Source organism: Lampetra fluviatilis, chromosome 63 (assembly GCF_964198595.1).
Source record: "Lampetra fluviatilis chromosome 63, kcLamFluv1.1, whole genome shotgun sequence".
Classification (NCBI taxonomy): Eukaryota; Metazoa; Chordata; class Hyperoartia; order Petromyzontiformes; family Petromyzontidae; genus Lampetra; species Lampetra fluviatilis.
The window spans coordinates 3,243,788-3,267,226 of NC_136337.1; the positions used below are offsets into that span (position 1 = coordinate 3,243,788).

Consider the following 23,439-nt stretch of genomic DNA (forward strand, 5'->3'; position numbering starts at 1 on the left):
ACTCACCACCACTACACTCACCACTAGTACACTCACCACTAGTACACTCACCACTACACTCACCACTACTACACTCACCACTAGCACACTCACCACTACACTCACCACTACACTCACCACTACTACACTCACCACTAGTACACTCACCACTAGTACACTCACCACTACTACACTCACCACCAGTACACTCACCACCTGTACACTCACCACTAGTACACTCACCACTAGTACACTCACCACTAGTACACTCACCACTAATACACTCACTAATACACTCACTAGTACACTCACCACTAGTACACTTACCACTACTACACTCACCACTACTACACTCACCACTACACTCACCACTACTACACTCACCACTAGCACACTCACCACTACACTCACCACTACACTCACAACTACTACACTCACCACTAGTACACTCACCACTACTACACTCACCACTAGTACACTCACCACTACTACACTCACCACCAGTACACTCACCACCAGTACACTCACCACCTGTACACTCACCACTACACTCACCACTAGTACACTCACCACTAGTACACTCACCACTAGTACACTCACCACGAGTACACTCACCACTACACTCAGCACTAGTACACTCACCACTACACTCACCACCACTACACCCACCACCACTACGCCCACCACCACTACACTCACAACTACACTCACCAATTCTACACTCACCACTACCACACTCACCACTACACTCACCACTTCTACACTCACCACTACCACACTCACCACTACACTCACCACTGGTACACTCACCACTGGTACACCCACCACCACTGCACCCACCACCACTACACTCACCACTTCTACACTCACCACTTCTACTACTAGTACACTCACCACTACACTCACCACTACTACACCCACCACCACTACACTCACCACGAGTACACTCACCACTACATACCTGTCAACCCCTTATCAGGGCCTACTTTATTACAGACCAATTAAGACCTTATTGGTCACCTCGTGCTCCTTATAAATCTGAACGTTCATCCTACAAAGTAGCCATCACAAGGGAGAAACACAAACACACGCAAACTTGTGGGTTTTATTGCCAAGCATTGAAACGGCTGTTACGCCGTATGGACCTTAAAATAATGAAATAAATCACGACGTTTCAATCTCAACACAATCAATCGTCATCAGGTGGGACAACCACAGCAAGAAAAACAATTAACCTGTAAAAGCAAAGTTTTTCACTATAAATCCTTTATATGCGTGGCATCGGTTTTATTTTATTATTAATTTCTATTCTTCTTGAGTAAGAGTTTCATTTTGATCACATTGGTATTTTAAATTAAATATGAACATTTTTTTTCCTAAAAAGTGGAACATTTTGGAACATTTTTTTCACGAAAATAAATTGTCACGCACAACGAGTCTGTGTGCAAAATGTCAGCTCGATTGGAGCACGGGAAGTGGGTTAAAAAACGACCGAAAAATGTGCACGGTCGTAAGCGCGCAAGCAAGCAAGTGAACTTACTATAAAGGATTAAAAAAACTGCTGATGATTGCTTGTGTTGCGCCCGAAACGTCATTTATTTTACTATTTTTTCTACCCACGTGACTTAACCTAAAGAACTAAAGAGTAGATGGATTCCTGAAACCACCACAGCTTAAAATCAAGATTATCGGAGCATGTTTTTTTTGTTTGCATTCTGACCACAGGCATTGCGGTTATCGCAGACAATGATTCCTCATGAAAGGTTTCAGTTTGGTGTTTTAACATCTTAACACAACTGCTTTGTTGCCAGATAAAAGGGGGAAAACAATTTCCTCCGTACAAGAATACGGGGTAAACCCGTATGGGTTGACACGGTATTTAAGTAACAACTTCATTGTCAATTTTTGTTACTGGTAGGAAACTCCTGGTTCCACCAGCCCACAGGGGATTATTGTGTCCGTCCGTCCGTCGTGCAGGGAGGGGCTGGTGGGGGAGGGGAGGGGGTGGGGAGGGGCTGGGTGGGGAGGGGCTGGGTGGGGAGGGGCTGGGTGGGGAGGGGCTGGGTGAGGAGGGTGGGGCTGTGAGGGGAAGGGTGGGGCTGGGTGGGGAGGGGCTGGGTGGGGGGTGGGAGGGGTGGGCTGGGTGGGGGGAGGGTGGGGCTGTGTGGGGGGAGTGTGGGGGGAGGGGTGGGGCTGGGTGGGGAGGGGCTGGGTGGGGAGGGCTGGGTGGGGAGGGTGGGCAGGGGCTGGGTGGGGCTGGATGGGGGGGTGGGAGGGGTGGGGCTGGGTGGGGTGGGGCTGGTCACCCCGTGGTGCCCTTATAAAACTCAACGTTTAACCTACTCACGCCGGCTTGTGCCCGCCCTCACAGTCGGCCATATTTGCGGAATACACCACGCCGCCGTTGACCCTGCAGGCCATTGACCGAGCAACCCAACGTTCCTACCAGCTCCCTCCGCAGGACAATGTGTTTAAAGAACTGCAGCTTATTATCCGGTGTCTTCCGTGCGAGAAGGGGGGAGTGGGAAATTCGATTCGTGTAACTTTGTTAATCTTATTCTTCGGTAAAGTCACGTAGAAGGGAAATAATAAAGTAACGAAAATCAAGCAACAAGAATATGAATCCCTGCAGTCACGAAAGCTTTAAATCGAAATGTGTTCATCTTCTTGTGCGTTCACTCCATGTGAGGCCTGCACACGTTATCTGTGTAACCTTATTGGGAGCTTAAATTTCGATTTAAAGCTTTCGTGACTGCAGGGATTCATCTTCTTGGTTCTTTCGGTAAAGTCACGTAGAAGGGAAGTAATAAAATACTAAAACTAAAGCATAGTACAATAATTATTTTATTATGTTGAATTTTTCATATTTTATTAAATTAAAGAAAACATAATAAAATAAATATTTTATTATGTTTTATTTTTATTATTTAAGAAAAATAATGATGTTAGTATGTTTTATTTTTATTATTTAATAAAATAATAAAAATAAAGCATAATAAAATATTTATTTTATTATGTTTTATTTTTATTATTTTATTCCCTTCTACGTGACTTTACCGAAAGAACCAAGAAGACTTATTGGGAGCGTCCTATTAATGATATTTTTTAAAATCTTCGTGCGGGATTAGATTTGATAGACCCATATTGTGGGGTGCCGTCTTATACTCCGGAATCGGCGTTAACATGTGAGACCAAATCCGTATAACTTGGATAATCTTGATAACAGAATTTTGGGGGCGTCCATAAATGACGTCACGCGATTTTGGACGATTTTTGACCGCCCCCCCTCGTCACAAAAAGTCAGACCCCCCTTAAATATGACGTCACAAAGCTTTCACCCTCCCCCCCCAAAAAAAATAAAACATGCTTCAAATCGCTTTAAACTATTGTCATTGTAGTGCGTATTTAATGTGGCGCTGCACTCTGATGTTGTAGGAGAAAACATTTATTAAGAAGTCTTTTTAATTAAGTAGAACGTGTTGTCTATATTTATTTCAAGTTGCGCATTTTGATGTGACGTCACATTTCTCAAACCCCGCCCCCCTCGTCACACATCACAAATGTCTGACCCCCCCCTACATGCGTGACGTCATTTATGGACGGCCTATTTCCCCTTTTATCTGGCAACAAAACAGTTGTGTTAAGATATTAAAACGCCAAACTGAAACCTTTCACGAGGAATCATTGTTTGCAATAACCACAATGCCTGTAGTCAGAATGCAAACCAAAAAACATCCTCCGATAATCTTGATTTGAAGCTTTGGTGACTGCAGTATTCCATCTACTCTTTAGTTCTTTCGCTGAAGTCACGTGGGTAGAAAAAATAATAAAAGAAATCACGACGTTTCGATCGCAACACAAGCGATCGTCATCAGCAGTTTTTTCCTTGCCGTGGTTGTCCCACCTGATGACGATTGCTTGTGTTGCGATCGAAACGTCGTGATCTAGTATTCGATTCCCGCTCACGGCCACCACCGGTGTCGATTATTTGAACCGGTCCTGGGCCTCCCCTAGGTCGACTCAGCCTCAAACGAGTCATTCGTGTGGTGTGTGATCATCGCCACTGGGGGGACAAAGGCGGCCGGGCGTGGTGAATCCATGTCCCGGTCGAAGCCGGGTAGTAAAGCTAGTTGTGTATAACTGTGTTGCTGTCTTACACACTGTCACTTGGGATCTCTTCAGATCTCGGAAGCTAAGCAGGGTGTTGCGCCTGGATGATGGCTTGGATTGACGCACAACCATGCAGGGTGCAACAGGTTGCTATAGGATGCATCGGGGGGGCGGGGGTGGGCGGGGGAGATTATTGGATTCTAGATTTGAAGCTTTCGTGACTGCAAGGATTCATATTCTTAGGTTTTTTCGGTAAAGTCACGTAGGTACAAAATTAAAATCAAGTCACTTGATACAGCAGTCGTGCTGTGACGGTTCCACTTGAAGACGGAAGCTTGTGTTGCCTCCGAAACGTCGTGATTTGTATTTTATTTTTATTAATTTTAATTTTTTACCTACGTGACTTTACCGAAAAAACCTGAGATTATTGTACTGCACTTTAATCCTCTGAAGTCTATGCTCCCTTGCATACACCGACCCTCAACCGACCGGCGTGGCGAAGTATGGCCAAACACCCCCCACCGCCACTACCCACCTTCCCCACGAACCACGCGGGTTGGTGTGGATGGCCTTCGTTAAGAAATCGATTCAACACGGCTAATTAGTACTGTATACTCTACACATGTAATAGGGTTTAAGACGACGCACCTATATAAACGGGTAGCCGTTATTCAGCATCGAACCGGTAACCCTTGCCAGTGGAATGTCGGTGCCGAACGCACCGATTGGCACGCGTCTTGAGCGCACAAACCGCACGGCGGGCCCAAATCCATCACGTGGCTACATCATTTGTCCACGTTGCTCGCTCGGTTAAAAGGTCAAAGTGCAGCCCTTAGCAATTGCTGGTGCGGAGAAGCTCTCCGCTCGACAAGGGTATTTGGCCTACTCTTCCACGCCGACCAGGCGTCTTGGAAGAGGTATGGGCTGTCCCATAATTTACCCCACCACCACCATCACCATCACCCGCGACTCACCTGCCCATCGGCTTAATTCCTGCGCTCGCTCATTCACCGCTGACCGTCACACGACCGCGGTAACTCCCTCCTTTTCTCAGTTTTAAAAAAAGTGGTAAACAAACGCGTCGCGTTTATTGCTCGAGACGTGTATCCGCGTGCGTGACGAAAAGCATTAACCGGTTTGTTACCCGCTCCGTCACCCGGGCGAACATTTCGACGCGCTCTGCGATAATGCCCCGTCAAGTAAGAGAGAAGAGGTCGCAAACGGGTTTTGATTCCTTACCCGTACACAGCCGCACCAGGGTCGCAATCGGGTACCCGATACCCGTACCTTACCCGATACCCGGCTACCCGTAACCGGCCGGGTATCGGGTACGGGTACGGGTACCTGATTGCGACCTCTGGGATGAAGCCATGTTGCAGGCGCGGGTGGGTTGATTCTAGGAACTTGAATTGTGAGAAGAGACGACGTTGGGAAATGAGTGATAAACGGCGACTCACCAGTGACTCACGGCCTACCCGTACCCGGCCGCACCAGGGTCGCAAACGGGTACCCGTACCCGTACCCTTCCCGTGCCCGGCCGGGTACGGGTAGGGTACGGGTATCGGTTACCTGATTGCGACCTCTGGGATGAAGCCATGTTGCAGGTGCGGGTTGGTTCTAGGAACTTGAATTGTGAGAAGAGACAAGACGTTGGGAAATGAGTGACTTTACCGAAAGAACCAAAGAATAATTCCTGCAGTCACGAAAGCTCCAAAATTAAGGGTGACTCACCAGTGACTCATGGCCTACCCGTACCCGGACGCACCAGGGTCGCAAAAGGGTACCCGTACCCGGTCGGGTACGGGTAGCCGGGTATCGGGTACCCGGTTGCGACCTCTGGCAGAACCGGCTTCGAAAAACAACTCCCGACTTGCGTATAATGACTATCGCAGTTGCGGGCGGGCACTTTCGAGGGGATCCTTGAGGCCCAAGCTAGAAGATCGGGTTTCCCGACTTCACCAGGGATGACCTTACGACCCCCCCCCTCCTCCAGCACAATCTCTCTGGTCAGTGCCGCTCGCCTAATTGGACACAGATTCCTGGGGGTCTGTGCGCCACGTACAGTGTGGTGTTTGGCCTCTGTGGTATGGGAGACTCATCATGCCCCCCCCCCATTTCTTAAGATATTTACCTCCCCCACTAATAGCTTGTATTTAGATCTGAATGTAGGCACCGCAAACACTAATAGCCTGTTGCGAACATTGCAGCTCAGCTTTGCCAAGCACATTGTTGTAAATTATTTCCCTTCTACGTGACTTTACCGAAAGAACCAAGAAGATGAATCCCTGCAGTCACGAAAGCTTTAAATCGAAATTTATTTCCCCTTGTTTATCTAAAAGAAAGCCTCATCTCTCGAAGGAGAGCCCCGTGAAGTTTTCCCGAATGCACGCTGAACTTCTTTCGCATCTCGATTTAAAGCTTTCGTGACTGCAGGGATTCATCTTCTTGGTTCTTTCGGTAAAGTCACGTAGGAGGGAAACAATAAAATAATAAAAATAAAACATAATAAAATAATTCTCACGACGTTTCGGCCACAACGCAAGCAGCCGTCTTCTCCACCTGAAGACGGCTGCTTGCGTTGTGAGAATTATTTTATTATGTTTTATTTTTATTATTTTATTATTTCCATTCTACGTGACTTTACCGAAAGAACCAAGAAGATTCTTTCGCATCGTACGCAGCCAAGCGTGCTACTCGCTCACTCCACACAGCGCTGTGGAGTTGGGTGATGCTTCCACGTGTTAGACTAGTTTATTGATGCGACGTGCAAATTTTGCAGCATTGGGATGTCGCTTTGGCCAATGACCAGTTCACATTTTGTGTTTTGTTTGTAGCTCACACTCTCACCCTCTCACACACACCCACTCACTCAAACACTCATACACACCCTCACACACCCTCACACACTCACACACACCCTCACACTCAAACACTCACACACACCCTCACACCATCACACTCTCTCACACACATGCACAGCCTCACACACCTACTCACACACAGCCTAACCCACTCAAACACTCATACACACCCTCACACTCTTTCACACACCCACTCACTCAAACACTCATACACACCCTGACACACCCTCACACTCACTCTCTCACACATTCACACACAGCTTCACACGCCCACTCACTCATACACTCACACCCTCACACTCTCACACACCCTCACACTCTCTCACACACACACACACTCACTCAAACACTCACACACACACTCACTCAAACACTCACACACACCCTCACACTCTCACACACCCTCACACTCTCTCACACACACACACACACTCAAACACTCACACACACACTCACTCAAACACTCACACACACCCTCACACTCTCACACACCCTCACACTCTCTCACACACCCACTCACTCAAACACTCTCACACCCTCACACTCTCACACCCTCACACTCTCACACCCTCACACTATCTCACACACCCACTAACTCAAACACTCTCACACACACCCTCACACCATCACACTCTCTCACACACCCATTCACTCACACACTCACACTCTCACACATGCACAGCCTCACACACCTACTCACACACAGCCTAACCCACTCAAACACTCATACACACCTTCACACTCTCTCACACACACACTCAAACACTCACACACCCACTCACTCACACACTCACCCTCTCACCCTCTCACCCTCTCACACCCTCACACTCTCTCACTCACACACTTTCACACACACTCTCACACACACTCTCACACACACCCTCTCACACCCTCTCACACACACACTCACTCAAACACTCTCACACACACTCTCACACACAGCCTCACACACCCACTCACTCATACACACCCTCACACTCTCTTACACACCCATTCACTCACACTCTCACACATGCACAGCCTTACACACCTACTCACACACAGCCTCACCTACTCAAACACTCATACACACCTTCACACACTCACACTTTCTCACACGCCCACTCACTCACACACTCACACTCTCTCACACACACTCACTCAAACACTCACACACACCCTCACACCCTCACACTCTCTCACACACCCACTCACTCACACACTCTCTCACACACCCTCACCCTCTCTCACACACCCACTCACTCAAACACTCACACACACACTCACACACAGCCTCACACACCCAGTCACTCAAACACTCTCACACTCTGCAGAACATTGGGGGGCATACTTGTATACCAACTCCGCACAGAAAGGCACCCAAGTCGAGAATTTAACCATTGGCCCCTTCTTGCTGTGAGGCTCAAGGGTTCCGTTGGGCATGGCAAGGCCCTCGTGCAGAAGTGGATTGACGCCAAATGGGCTCTGTGCGTACTGCAGTAAAGTGTTCTTGGTAATGGAATTGCTGCTGTTCTCTATTAGAATTGGTTAACATCGTTATTGCACTCAACACAAATAATCATTGGGGTCACTGTGGACAATAAAAATAACAACAAAATTTTTTTCCATAAATATGCTAAATTCCCCTGTTGATATGCAAATTCCTTTGTCAAGGCGCCCTTCCTTCTCTAACCCAGCTTAAATATACGCTGCCAAGCCTGGTGGTGTTCATTCGGACGCTGTCTTTCCGACAGACCTGTTCTTCACCTGAGGACGGCTGCTTGCGTCGTGGCTGAAACGTCGTGAGAATTGTATTTTATTATGTTTTATTTTTATTATTTTATTACTTCCCTTCTACGTGACTTTACCGAAAGAACCAAGAAGAAAACTAATAGGGTTTTCCCCTTTTTTCTGGCAACACAACTGACACCTTTTGCAAGGAATCATGTTTACATTAACCACAATACTTGCAGTCAAATGCAAACAAAAAACAATACTCTGGTCATTTATGCATTGTCTTTGAAACTGATTGGTCCACACCAGAGACAGCTTTCTTTGGAGCCTCGTCTCATATGGTGTTCGACCAGATGACGCCAAATGAACAGACGGTAGATTTCCTTCACATGTGTGTCCTCCACATAAATAGCACGAGATTTCTATTTTGTATAAATCCCATCAGCCTCAAGGCCTCCTGGGAGCGCGACGTCGCGACGTTCAGTGGTGCTGCACGCAGCGTTGTTTTGCAACGTTCCTGGCAGCAGTGCGTCAGAATCCATCGTTGCGCTGTACTTATACGCTCCCCACACATGTACGCACATTCTCGCCTTCGCCAACCCGCACTGACCATCACGGTGAGGTATGGTCGAATGGACCCCGGGAGAGGCCATCATCATCATCATCCAGCAGTGGATTGACAAAAGGGGCTGTACGTAGTGTCGCGTAGTTAGCCAGGCACACCGCAGAGCGTGTATTATTCGACGCATCATTTGACAAACAAGACATCTCTTATTTGGGAGCAAGGGGGTGACTTGGCAGAGGCAGTCTCACATGACAAAGTCATGCACAAAAACATGGACACAGCCTATTACCATGTTCATAATTCACCCTTTTTGTCTGACTAATAGCCGTTCATTCGAATATATTATAAATAGATTAATTCACAGGCCTCTATCAGTCGCACTGCCGGATGAGTGAAGGTCTCCCCCACCGCCGCATGCGTGGTTGGTGACATGGGAATTGTTGTTAAGACCATACTTCACCACGCTGGTCACTGCGGGTTGTTAAAGTTGGGGGGGTGGGGGTGGTGGAGACCCAGGACCAGTTGACGTATCACTCGCATTCATATTCTTAGTTCTTTCGGTAAAGTCACGTAGGTAAAAAATTAAATGAAAATTAATAAAAACAATAAAATCACGACGTTTCGGAGGCAACACAAGCTTCCGTCTTCAGGTGAAACTGTCACCTGAAGACGGATGCTTGTGACAGTTTCACCTGAAGATGGAAGCTTGTGTTGCCTCCGAAACGTCGTGATTTTATTGTTTTTATTTTTTATTCATTTTAATTTCATTTTTTACCTACATGGTGACTTTACCGAAAGAACTAAGAGCATGAATCCTTGCGGTCACGAAAGCTTCAAATCTAGAAGTATCACTCGCAGCCACTGATGTTAACCAGCCACTGATGTTAACCGTTGCCCTGGAATCAAAATGTGGGTAGCCAAACCACTGTGCCACCATTCTCACCCAACCCTCCCACCCCTCAACCGGAGTTTTGTAATAACAGTTATTAGCATTCGAGTGATGTCCAGGGCTGACAATTCACGCGCGAACTTTCAGGCGCGTAAATCAAAGTAAGAATCTGAGACGTCGCGACTTTTGCGCGTGACTTCGAGGGCGAAACTCGCCCCCGCCCGCGCGCCCGCGTTCGCTCGCTCGAATCCCCCAACGATGGCTTTGTGTTTTTTGTTTTTGCCTTGGGGGAGAACAGGTTATCCCCTCTTTGGAGAGCCACGACGGAGAGATGCCAAGCGACGAGAGGGGGGCGGGGGGCGCGCTCTCGTTCACAGGCGCCTGACAACAAATAAAACAAAAACCATTTCATCTTTTGTTTTCTGTAAACTGCTCCGGCCGGTGTTGCCTTCCGACCGAATCGCCCGCGACGTGGCCACCCATTCTCGTGGGACGGATCTCCAAAGCTGAAGCTGAGGGTTTGAGCCTCGATAGCTCTCGCAAGGCGCCTATATAGGCTGCTGCGGGTTTAACGTGGGTGACCAGCACAAGAGGCAGTGCGGCGGAAAAATCCATGATTGTGCTGTACTTTCTATGCTCCCACGTCTATTCCGCCTGCCTTCGGGGGGGGCTAACCCGCATTGTCTGGCGGGGTGGAGTCTAGTCAATTACGCTTCCCGTGACCCATACAGTATGGGGAGCAGGGCCGCCCGCTATGTAGGGGCTTGGGTGGTGGGATGGGGGGGGGGATATCTGCACCACCGAGTAACCCTTTAGCTCAAGCCAAGTTCACTTTGAGCGGGGTGTACCACCATTATTATGGTGTCGCCCACCACCCCCCTCCGCAACAGATCTACTTTGCCCTCTCCTATATCCGAGAGGAGCCTGTTAGGGGGAGCCTCTTGTTCAGCAGCGGATTGACGGAAGGCAGAGATCGCAACCGGGTACCCGATACCCGTACCCTACCCGATACCCGTACCCTACCCGATACCCGTACCCTACCCGATACCCGTACCCTACCCGTACCCTACCCGATACCCGTACCCTACCCGATACCCGGCTACCCGTACCCGGCCGGGTACGGGTACGGGTAGCCGTTTGCGACCCTGGTGCGGCCGGGTATGGGTACGGGTAAGGAATCAAAACCCGTTTGCGACCTCTGACGGAAGGGCTGTGTGTATGTAATGTATCTGCCGGCTATGTAGGGCGCTTGTCCTAAACCACATTGCTCAGGCCAACGTGTGCGTGTGTGGGGAGCGGTGGTGACGCGGTTAGCGCGCCGCGCTACAGACCCGGCGACCCGAGTTCGACTCCCGCTCGCCACCAATACCATTGATGGTTATCTGAACCGGTCCTGGGTCTCCCCTAAGGTCGACTCAGCCTCAAATTAAATACCTGGTGCAGTGTGTAAACATCGCCACTAGGGAGACAAAGGCGGCCGGGCGTGGTGCTGGCCAACACACTTTCATAGGTGCTCACTAACAGCGCTTGCCCCAACATTATGTTAAGGCTATACGGGGGGTCTTTGTCTTTGTGTATGGGGTACAGTATGTATGTGTGTACTTTGTATGTATGTTGAACTTCTTTCGCACCGTACGTAGCCAACCATGCTAATCGGAGTGCCTTACGTACCGGCCTTCATAGGTGCTTGCTAACAGCACTTACCCCAACAGTCGGGTAAAGGTTACACAGGGGGTGTCTTTGGGGGAGTGGTGGCGCAGTGGTTAGTGCATTGCCGTAAAAAACCTGGTGACCCGGGTCCGATTCCCGCTCTGGACCTATAACAGCGACAGCCAATATCTGAGCTGGTTCTGGGCCACACCTAAGTCGACTCAGCCTTCAGCAAGTACCCGGTGCGGTGTGTATACAACTTCAGCACTGGGGGGTGTAAGGCTGATCACCCACCCGCCCTCTCCCCAACAGCACTTGCCCCAGCAGTCTGTTAAACGGCTATACGGGGGAGCGGTGTTGAGTGATCTTTGTCTTCTCCTCGTGTGTGCGGTGCGCCTTTCGCCTCTCAGGATTCCAAGTCCCTGGATGCGTGCGTCGAAGGGGTGCTGTCGAGCCTGTACCCTCCGTTCGAGTTGACCGCCCCCACGCTGCTGGGTCAGGTGTTTCCCGTGTGGGAGCAGGGCTTCCACGGAGACGCGCTGCAGTACCTGGTCAGCTTCCTCATTCCGGCCAAGCACCTTCTGCAAAGCCTGCAGATCTCGGCCTGTGTAAGCGATCGACGAACAGCGGGGGGGGGGGGGGGGGGGTGGGTGGCGTGGCGATCACTCACTTCTCCCAATGCTTTTATTTCGATTTAAAGCTTTCGTGACTGCAGGGATTCATCTTCTTGGTTCTTTCGGTAAAGTCACGTAAAAGGGAAGTAATAAAAAATAAAAAAATAAACATAATAAAATAAAATAAAAAAATAATATCGTATAATATAATATATATTATATGATATTATTATATTACTTTATTATGTTTTGTTTTTATTATTTTATTACTTCCCTTCTACGTGACTTTACCGAAAGAACCAAGAAGATTCTCCCAACGCTGTTTCAGACGCTGTCTTCTCGACAGACCTGCTCTCCACCTGAGGACGGCTGCTTGCGTTGTGGCCGAAACGTCGTGAGAATTATTGAATGTTGTATTTTTATTATTGTATTGTTTCCATTCTACGTGACTTTACCGAAAGAACCAAGAAGGTGATTCTCCCAACGCGTCCGTCTCCCAGTTACCCAAACGGTGTTTTGCGCCGCGGCTCAAACCGGTAAAGGGGGCAGGCCCAGGGTTCACGTTTCAAACTCTTTGGTTTTTTCGGTGAAGTCACGCTGGTAAAAAAAATCTTAATAAAGTAAATGAAAACAACTCGATTAAATCGCGACGTTTCGGGCGCAACACAAGCGTCCTCCTTCAGGCTGGGACAACGTAACGAAAGCACAAACCGCTTCGGTGTGAATTCACGTTTCAAGTTTGATTTGTTTGAAGTTTGTTGTTTTCGTTGAACCGGTTAATGACTCAAAGAGGCCAGGATCAGCGTCTTCTTCGCAAGAGCAACCCGGAGCGTATGTCTGCCAGGAGGCGGCGATGATGATCGCTACCTTTGTCTAGCCTCGTGCACCCTCCGCTGGCAGCTACCGCTGGGCGTTAGTCTGCCAGGAGTGTGACGACGATAATGATGATAATGATGACGATTGCTCTCTGGTGTAGCCTAGGACACCTCCAGTTGGCATTGGTCGCTGGGCGTTAGTCTTCCAGCAGTTGGGACGATGATGATTGCTTTGTGGTCTAGCCGAGGACATCTCCAGTTGGCATTAGTCCCGAGGCGTTTGTCTGCCAGGAGGGTGGCGATGATGTTTGCTGTGTGGTCTAGCCTAGGACACCTGCAGTTGGCATTAGTCCCTGGCCGATAGTTTTCCCGGAGTTGCGGCGATGATGGTGGTTGTGCGTCTAATCCCGGATGGAGTGACTTGCGGTGTAAATTTTTAGTAATTTTGGCAAATTTGAACAGCGATGCAGGAACGCGACATCCCTCGCCTCTCCCCCGAACGACGTCACGGGGGTTTTTCGCGGCCGCTGCGAGTGAAGCAGGCGGTGTGTAATGGTCGTGCACGGTCAATACAGCGCCGCAGGATTTCAACCAGGGCGGCCGCTCGCTTCGAACCGCGAGTTTTTGTCCGCAACAAGTGGCGATGCCGCTGGGCCACGCGCAGGCGCCGGAAGGCCCGAGACGTCTGGCGGTCGGGAACAAACGGCACTATTATCAAAGTTACGACAGACAAGATGCTAAATAACGCTTTCGGGATTTTTCACAAGTTGCGTTTGTTTCGTTCGCGGCAGCGTTGGCAATAGGCGATCCGAAAAAAAAATCGAAAACAAAAAAAAACTTTCAATCTTACGCCGCAAAAATACGGAGCGCAAAACTGGACGGTTGCGTAATGTCGCGGGGCACTGTGGACGTGTGCCCCCCCCCCCCCGTAAATGTCTCTTACATGGGCACGTTATTCTATTTTGTGAGTCTTGACACATTCACGCGCGCGTGACTACAGCACATGTGCCGTGGAAGTGGTGTGATTGATGTGCGAACGCGATGTGGCTGGGTGTGGCGGAGAGGCATGGGCCCCAGAGGGATGGGGGGGGGCAGCAGCAGCGGGGGGGGGGGGTGCAGGGGAGCGTGTTTGGTTAGAGGCCTCTAATCCGGTTCATCAAGTTGTTGGCTAAGGCCATTGTGCCCTAAGTTCCAACGCAGTGTCTCCGTGGCTCATTGGCCCTTCCAACCGGCCGGCTGTCATTCACGGGGCTGGACTGGCGGCTTCGAGCGGCGAGCGGTGCTGTCGTTGAAGGTTGGTGCGTACACTTTTAAAACGTAGATCATCATTATGAATATCATGATGATTGCTATCGTTACTCTGGTTTACCCGGGGATAAGGTGTTGTACGCTCGCGTAAACAATTACGGGTGGCGTGACGTAATACGCATTTATTTACTTGGTGAATGGATGCTGCTGAAAATTGTGGGGGGGGGTGCTTTTGGGTTGGCGAGAGACAGATTTATATACGAGGAAGACTTATTGTCTACTTGTCTAGTTTGTCTAAATATGTTCCATGGAAACTACATCCCAGAGCGCTCGACACACGCGCAGTTAAATAAACAGACGCAGGGAAGTATAAATATTAATGCGGGCGAATACAACGCCGGCCGTAACTAACACGCCGCTCGTGTGCCATGTGCCACCAGGTGCGCATGGGGAGCGCTGCCGTGGGGGTTAGCGCGCCGCCCTAGGAACCCAGAATCGCCAGTTCGATTCCCAACTCGTGGCCAACACCAGTGATGGAGCCTCCCCTGGGTTGAATCGGCCTCAAATGAGCGCTCGGTGCGGTGTGTAGACATCGGAATTGGGGAGACAAAGGCGGCTGGGCATGGTGTTGGCCACTCCACCCCCTCGTGCTAACAGCACTTGCCCCAGCATTCCTTGCAGGCTATATGGGGGTGGAGGGGAGGCTTTGTCTTTTGCGTGTCCTATCGTTACCACTCCACTCGTTTACCCGGGGAGGCTCTGTTAGCAAAGAGGGGTACCCTGCCCGCCACTCTGTCTGTCACTTGCGCCTGTAAAGCAGAGGTCGCAAACAGGTTTTGATTCCTTACCCGTACCCGTACCCGGCCGCACCAGGGTCGCAAACGGGTACCCGTACCCGTACCCGGCCGCACCAGGGTCGCAAACGGGTACCCGTACCCGTACCCGGCCGTACCCGTACCCTACCCGTACCCGGCCGGGTATCGGGTAGGGTACGGGTATCGGGTACCTGATTGCGACCTCTGGGATGAAGCCATGTTGCAGGCGCGGGTGGGTTGATTCTAGGAACTTGAATTGTGAGAAGAGACAAGACGTTGGGAAATGAGTGACAAACGGTGACTCACCAGTGACTCACGGCCTACCCGTACCCGGCCGCACCAGGGTCGCAAACGGGTACCCGTACCCGGCCGGGTACGGGTAGCCGGGTATCGGGTAGGGTACGGGTATCGGGTAGGGTACGGGTATCGGGTACCCGGTTGCGACCTCTGCTGTAAAGTGAGTGGTTCCCTGCCCGTCACTCTGTCTGTCACCTGCGCCTCTAAAGTGAGTCTCGCCTCCGTGGAGAGGGGAGCAGTGTTGCCCAGGTGGGGGGTTAATAAAACCAACACAATCGTCGTCATGTAAGATCTCCCTTACCTGCCCCCTCCCTCCCTGTAAAGGTGTTGACCAGGTGTTTCAAATGGAATAGAATATTTAGCATGTAACCTGGGTGAAGTTCATTGTTGTGGGTGTCGGCGGTGGTACGGCAATAGCCTCGCAGTGAGAAGGGGCCTGGGTTTGATTCCCGGTGCCTTTTTCTGCGTGTGGAGTTTGTGTGTTCTCTCTCGCCCTGTTGTGTGAAGTGTGTGAGTGAGTGGTGTTTGTATATTCTCCCTCCTGTAGAGTATGAGTGAGTGTGTGAGTGAGTGGGGTTTGTATATTCTCCCTCCTGTAGAGCATGTGTGTGTGAGTGAGTGGAGTGTGCGTGTCGTCCCCTTGTTCTGTAGAGTGTGCGTAAGTGAGTGGAGTTTGTATGATCTCCCCCTGTCCTGTAGAGTGTGCATGAGTGAGTGAGTGGAGTTTGTATGATCTCCCCCTGTCCTGTAGAGTGTGCATGAGTGAGTGAGTGGAGTTTGTATGATCTCCCCCTGTCCTGTAGAGTGAGTGAGTGGAGTTTGTATGATCTCCCCCTGTCCTGTAGAGTGAGTGAGTGGAGTTTGTATGATCTCCCCCTGTCCTGTAGAGTGAGTGAGTGGAGTTTGTATGATCTCCCCCTGTCCTGTAGAGTGAGTGAGTGGAGTTTGTATGATCTCCCCCTGTTCTGTAGAGTGAGTGAGTGGAGTTTGTATGATCTCCCCCTGTCCTGTAGAGTGAGTGAATGGAGTTTGTATGATCTCCCCCTGTCCTGTAGAGTGAGTGAGTGGAGTTTGTATGATCTCCCCCTGTTCTGTAGAGTGAGTGAGTGGAGTTTGTATGATCTCCCCCTGTCCTGTAGAGTGCGCGTGAGTGAGTGGAGTTTGTATGATCTCCCCCTGTCCTGTAGAGTGAGTGAGTGGAGTTTGTATGATCTCCCCCTGTTCTGTAGAGTGAGTGAGTGGAGTTTGTATGATCTCCCCCTGTCCTGTAGAGTGCGCGTGAGTGAGTGGAGTTTGTATGATCTCCCCCTGTCCTGTAGAGTGAGTGAGTGGAGTTTGTATGATCTCCCCCTGTCCTGTAGAGTGAGTGAGTGGAGTTTGTATGATCTCCCCCTGTCCTGTAGAGTGCGCGTGAGTGAGTGGAGTTTGTATGATCTCCCCCTGTTCTGTAGAGTGAGTGAGTGGAGTTTGTATGATCTCCCCCTGTCCTGTAGAGTGCGCGTGAGTGAGTGGAGTTTGTATGATCTCCCCCTGTCCTGTAGAGTGAGTGAGTGGAGTTTGTATGATCTCCCCCTGTTCTGTAGAGTGCGCGTGAGTGAGTGGAGTTTGTATATTCCCTGTGTTGCATGGGTTTCCTCTGGCTTCTCCACTTTTCTCCCATTGCAAACATACAACTTAACGTGCATCGGCCAAACGTGCAAACTACTCAATTGGGATCATCACACACGGTAGCAACATCGCCCCCCCCCCTCTCCGCCTTGCTAGGAAAACTTGGCAGGACCCTCCTGAAAAAATGCTCTTGAGACTCTGTGAGTAAAGCCTTTCCTGTGTAAACCAGCGTAGCTGCAGTAGTAGCAGCAGCGTAAACAGCTTGCCCGCCCGACAGCAGCGCTTGCCGTCTAACCGAGGATGAGCTATTCCTATGAGACATCTCCTTTACCAGCGGCAAAATATAGTAGTAGGTTTTTACCTTTTAAACTGGTACAAAACTGACACCTTTATACAAGGCATCATGTTTGCAATAACCACAACACAAGTAGTCAAAATGCAAACCAAAAGAAACAACTCTGATGATGATAAGGACAATGCACATATCATTATCATCATCAGAGTTGTTTATTTTTGTTTGCATTTTGACTACTTGTGTTGTGGTTGTTGCAAACATGATGCCTTGTATAAAGGTGTCAGTTTTGTACCAGTTGAAAGGGTAAAAACCTATCACTATATTTTGCCACTGGTAAAGGAGGTCTCATAGTGTAAATGCTTACCCCGAGCTCTCAATACTCTGATAGTGCGCTGTTTTTGAGTTGTACGCCTTTTGGCGTCATCTGGTCCAACACCAATGGAGATTGGGCTCTAAGAAAAGCTGTCTCGGGTGTGGACCAATCGACTTCAAGGACAGTGCATATCATTATCATCATCAGAGTTTCTTTTTGTTTGCATTTTGGCTACTTGTGTTGTGGTTATTGCAACCACGATGCCTCGTATAAAGGTGTCAGTTTTGTACCAGTTTAAAGGGTAAAAACCTACTACTATATGATGAGCTTATCGTTGACGCCCGTTAGCGAGCTTCGGATTTAATAGCAACAAGCGGGTGCAAGCGCCTGGCGCTGGAATGCAATTGTTGAGATTTTTCCAGCGGGAAGGTGGTGATCCGTAAATTACTCCGCACCGCACCGCGCACCTTGCACGATCTTAACCCGGCGTGACATTTTTTACGCGCTAGCCTCCTCCCCACCCACCCCACCCTCCCGTACCCGGACCGCAATTGATGTATAAATAGGCGGTAGGTTTATCCCGATCGTCGAGCGCGGAGGTATTTTACTACCGGTGCCGCGGGGAAATGCCGTGTACAGTGTCGAAACGCGTAACCAAACTGTAGCGCCCGATCACCCCCCCTCCCCGCGCCGCGCTGTGCAGATTTCGAAAAAATAACAATACGTGCGTCGTGCGTTATTTTTCTTTTAGTAACATTAATAGTTCTCAAGGTAGTGTTGTTCTTTGGTTTTTTCGGTTAAGTCACGTATAAAGATAAAACAACACAAGCAATCATCATCAACAACACAAGCAATCATCATCAGGTATAATGAATTATACCTGATGATGATTGCTTGTGTTGCAATCGAAACGTCGTATGCTATTATTTAATTTATTTATTTATCTTTATATGTGACTTTACCGAAAAAACCAAAGAATAATTCCTGCAGTCACGAAAGCTCCAAAATTAAGGTAGTGTTGCTTTAAAGCGGGCTCATAAATCAGCACCATCGTCATAATTCTAGAATTGAAGTTTTCGTGACTGCAAGGATTCATACCCTTAGTTTTTTCGGTAAAGTCACGTAGGTAAAATAATAATAATAAAATAAATGAAAAAAACTAAATTAAATCCACCACCTGAAGAAGGACGCTTGTGTTCCGCCCGAAACGTCGTGATTTAATTGAGTTGTTTTCATTTATTTTATTTTTTACCTACGTGACTTTACCGAAAAAAAACAAAGAGTTGTCTTTAAAATTTCGATTTAAAGCTTTCGTGACTGCAGGGATTCATCTTCTTGGTTCTTTCGGTAAAGTCACGTAGAAGGGCAATAATAAAATAATAAAAAAACAATGAAAATGACGACGTGTGTTGCCTCCGAAACGTCGTGATTTTCATTGTTTTATTTTTATTAATTTTTATTTCATTTTTTACCTACGTGACTTTACCGAAAGAACTAAGAGTATACCATCGTCATAATTGTCGCCATCATTCATTTTCCACCCATTACCAGGTTCGAAGGCCTCCACTTCTGTCAGCCTTCACTCACGACCCGCACCGTGCCACAATCCATCTGGCACCAACTCGCTTGCTGGTGTGTGGCTGTCCTCTCGGGGACTTGTCTTCCCGCCTTTGGCTGCCATTCCATAACCAGTCTCGTCCATTGGCGGGCGTTCTTTCCAGTGGTGGCATACGAACTATTTTTATTTTAGCAGGTCAGGCCCACTGAGGCTGCTCTATAGCTGTTTGTCAGAAGCTTTCTGGCCACAAATGATAGCGCAACGAAGTTGCTTATCATGTGGACATTTGCAGCAACCATATATTCTTAACGCATGATTCTAAATGTGGAGGGAAAAACCGGAGGACCCGGAGAAAAATCCACATGACCACGGGGTGAACATGCAAACTCCAAATATACAGACGTCGTGGTCGGGATCGAACCGGGTGAGGTAGTTGACATCTCCTAGCCCAAACCTACTTAACTTTTATTTAACCATCAACACGAGGTCTCTCTGTCTCAGAATCATAATCTTTATTTGGACTGGAGGAATCCGATGAGCTTATGAAGCTCCTTTTCCCAGCTGTCCAATAGGGGCACAGGGTCAGCAAATTCCCAGAATACATCTCTGCACGCTTCATCTAGCGGTGGATTGACAGAGGGCTTTATTTACTATCGCCCTGAGATTTGTTCGCGTGAATGTTTTGCAACTTGAATGTCGCACGCAGAACCACGCAACTGCGTTGTTCTCCGACCCGCTACGTTTTGCGGGTCGTGCTGCGTCCCTTTCTGGCACCGAGTCCGACGTTTTGCCCCCGCCCCCCCCCACACGATGCTGGGGGCCGTCTTGAGGAACTGAATTACGTCGGGAGTCGGGCCCGGATGGCGCACCAGAGAGATTCACAGCCCAACCGCGAAAACGTTTGTGTGACGCAGTGCCTTCACTTTTGCCGAAATGTATACACGAATCCGTCTTCTTTTTTACGACGTATTCCTCAACCAAAGTATTTTAGAATGAACGAGATAAGTCGGCAGACAGTGCATCTCCTTCCCTCGCATAAGGTATTCATGCGATGGAAAGAGACTAGGTGAACGTCTTGCCATGGTGACGAGATGTTAACTCCCTTGACTGGTGTGCAGGAGGTCGTGGGTTCGATCCCGACCCTGATGCCTGCTGCTGTATATTTGGAGGTTGCGTGTCTCTCTCTCTCATCATCATCACGGTGGCTAGGAGATGTTAACTCCCTTGACTGGTATGCAGGAGGTCGTGGGTTCGATCCCGACCCTGACGCCTGCTGCTGTATATTTGGAGTTTGTGTGTCTCTCTCTCTCTCATCATCATCACGGTGGCTAGGAAATGTTAACTACCTCGCCTGGTGTGCAGGAGGTCGTGGGTTCGATCCCCACTCTGACGCCTGCTGCTGTGTATTTGGAGGTTGAATGTTCTCCCGTTGGTCGCGTGGATTTTTCTCCGGGTCCTTTGGTTTTTTCTGCCACACTTCGAAACTCACGTTTAGAGTATCTGGCTGCTATACATTTCCACATGGTCAGCCACTTCGTTGTGCTATCATTTGTGGCCAGGTCGCTTGTGAAAATGAGCTTCATAGCTCAGTGTCCCTTACCTGGTAAAACAACGACAAATTCTGACACATCCTATCAGCTGCCCGCATTGCTTTCTGGGAGTGCATAAATTCAGCAGCATTGTGTCAGGACCGGTTTTGACGTACAGTGTCTCATCAGCATAGTCAGTTCGGTGAATTTGCGATCCTTTGGCAGGCAAGGGCTCACGATATGGGGGTCACACCCAGTTTCACACAAAATTATAAAATGCATGACTCAAACTTGTCAAGAGATGTGGAGAGATGAACACGTGAAGGAGGGAGGCATTGCCTGCTTAGTCATTCTGTTATTTATATTCTCCGCAAGGACACGACTCACTATTTTCCGTAACGTATTTTATAAACGATAGTAACCAAATTTGGTAGCTTGAATTTAAATTTAAACAACGAGTCTTTTTTTTTTTCTGTGTACTCCAGCGGGGAACGGTGGCGCAGTGGTTCACGCACTGCACTGCGCTCTCCCGCGTCCGGTGGGCCCCGAGTTCGATTCCCTCTCGCGGCGTTAACATCGGAGGTGAACATCCGAACTGGTTCTGGATCTCCCTCCCCCTAGGTCGACTTGGCCTCACTCGAGCGCCTTGGTCTGGGTGTGTAAACATCATGCCTCGCGGAGATGCAGGTCGCGGAACGTGGAGCTGGCCAACACCGCCCGTTCCGACAGTCGGTTTAAATTCTAGATTTGAAGCTTTCGTGACTGCAGGGATTCATGCTCTTTGTTTTTTCGGTAAAGTCACGTGGTTAAAAAATCTAATCAAATAAATGAAAACAACTAAATTAAATGCACCACCTGAAGAAGGACGCTTGTGTTGCGCCCGAAACGTCGCGATTTGATTGAGTTGTTTTCATTTATTGCATTTTTTACCTACGTGACTTTACCGTAAAAAACAAAGAGTTGTCTTTTAAATTTCGATTTAAAGCGTTCGTGACTGCAGGGATTCATCTTCTTGGTTCTTTCGGTAAAGTCGCGTAGAAGGGAAATAATAAAATAATAAAAATAAAACATAATAAAATAAAATTCTCACGACGTTTCGGCCACAACGCAAGCAGCCGTCCTCAGACGCTGTCTTTCCGACATCCCTGTTCTTCACCTGAGGACGGCTGCTTGCGTTGTGGCCGAAACGTCGTGAGAATTGTATTTTATTATGTTTTATTTTTATTATTTTATTATTTCCCTTCTACGTGACTTTACCGAAAGATCCAAGAAGAAAAAAAGAGTAATCTGTTTAAAGCCAATATGGGGGTAGGGAGGGGGGCATATCTTTCTATCGAGCATTGCTTGTTCATTCGTTTCTCAGCCCGCTTGTCTCGGTGAGGGACGCGGCGGCATCATCATGTCGATTAGGGCGGTCCAGAACCTACCTTGCCCTAGCGACGGACTCTAGCTCTTCCCGGGGAGTTCTCCCGGGATTCGGGACCGGTCTAGATATCCGGCGCCGCTGATGTGAGCTGCGGATGGCAATCAATGTCAAGCTCGCCAACTTCATGAGTGCGGTGTGCTAACCGCTGCACCATCACTCTTACCCCCTCCCCTCCCCTCTCCCCACTGAAAGTTTAAAATAAATTACAGCTTTGTCCTTTCGGAGATGAGCAGTTCGCCTGCCTTCAATCGCACCTGGACGATTTACCGTTGGCCTTGAGGTATTGGCCTGGCTCAAGAAGAAGCGGTGACAATTTCAGCGTTTGGGGTTTGGGGGGCCGAGCGAAAGTTGCGCTGCACTTGTGGTTACGCGTTGACGCCTCCTCTTGGAAGTTATCCCCGTGGCATCTGTCACGAAGCCCTCGTGTCGCCACTTTGCCCGTAACTTGAAACAAATGGCCACTAACGATGACTCGCCCCTGGCCTACCTCTCCCCTGTTATATCGCTCAACTCCGCTCCACGCACTCTCCTGCCTCTCCCCTCTCATCTCACTCCACTCCCCTCCACACACTCTCCTACCACTCATCTCACTCCCCTCCACGCACTTTCCCGCCTCTCCCCTTTCATCTCAATCTACTTCCTTCCACGCACTCTCCTGCCTCTCCCCTCTCATCTCACTCCACTCCCCTCCACGCACTCTCCTACCTCTCCCCTCTCATCTCACTCTACTCCCCTCCACGCACTCTCCTACCACTCATCTCACTCTACTCCCCTCCACGCACTCTCCTGCCTCTCCCCTCTCATCTCACTCTACTCCCCTCCACGCACTCTCCTACCTCTCCCCTTTCATCTCACTCTACTCCCCTCCACACACTCTCCTGCCTCTCCCCTCTCATCTCACTCTACTCCCCTCCACGCACTCTCCTACCTCTCCCCTTTCATCTCACTCTACTCCCCTCCACACACTCTCCTGCCTCTCCCCTCTCATCTCACTCTACTCCCCTCCACACACTCTCCTACCTCTCCCCTTTCATCTCACTCTACTCCCCTCCACGCACTCTCTGCCTCTCCCCTCTCATCTCACTCTACTCACCCTCCACAAACTCTCCTACCTCTCCCCTTTCATCTCAATCTACTTCCTTCCAAGCACTTTC

At 49.2% G+C, this 23,439-nt stretch overlaps 1 protein-coding gene across 1 annotated transcript in view; it reads left to right on the forward strand.

Annotated features, from left to right (window-relative positions):
• LOC144951648 (uncharacterized) overlaps window positions 1-23,439 on the forward strand; it is a 106,788-nt gene that overhangs the window by 5,960 nt on the left and 77,389 nt on the right. Inside the window, exon 2 of the mRNA XM_078881940.1 lies at window positions 12,178-12,375. Coding sequence (XP_078738066.1) covers window positions 12,178-12,375 — 198 coding nt within the window. The remainder of the gene's footprint in view (window positions 1-12,177; window positions 12,376-23,439) is intronic.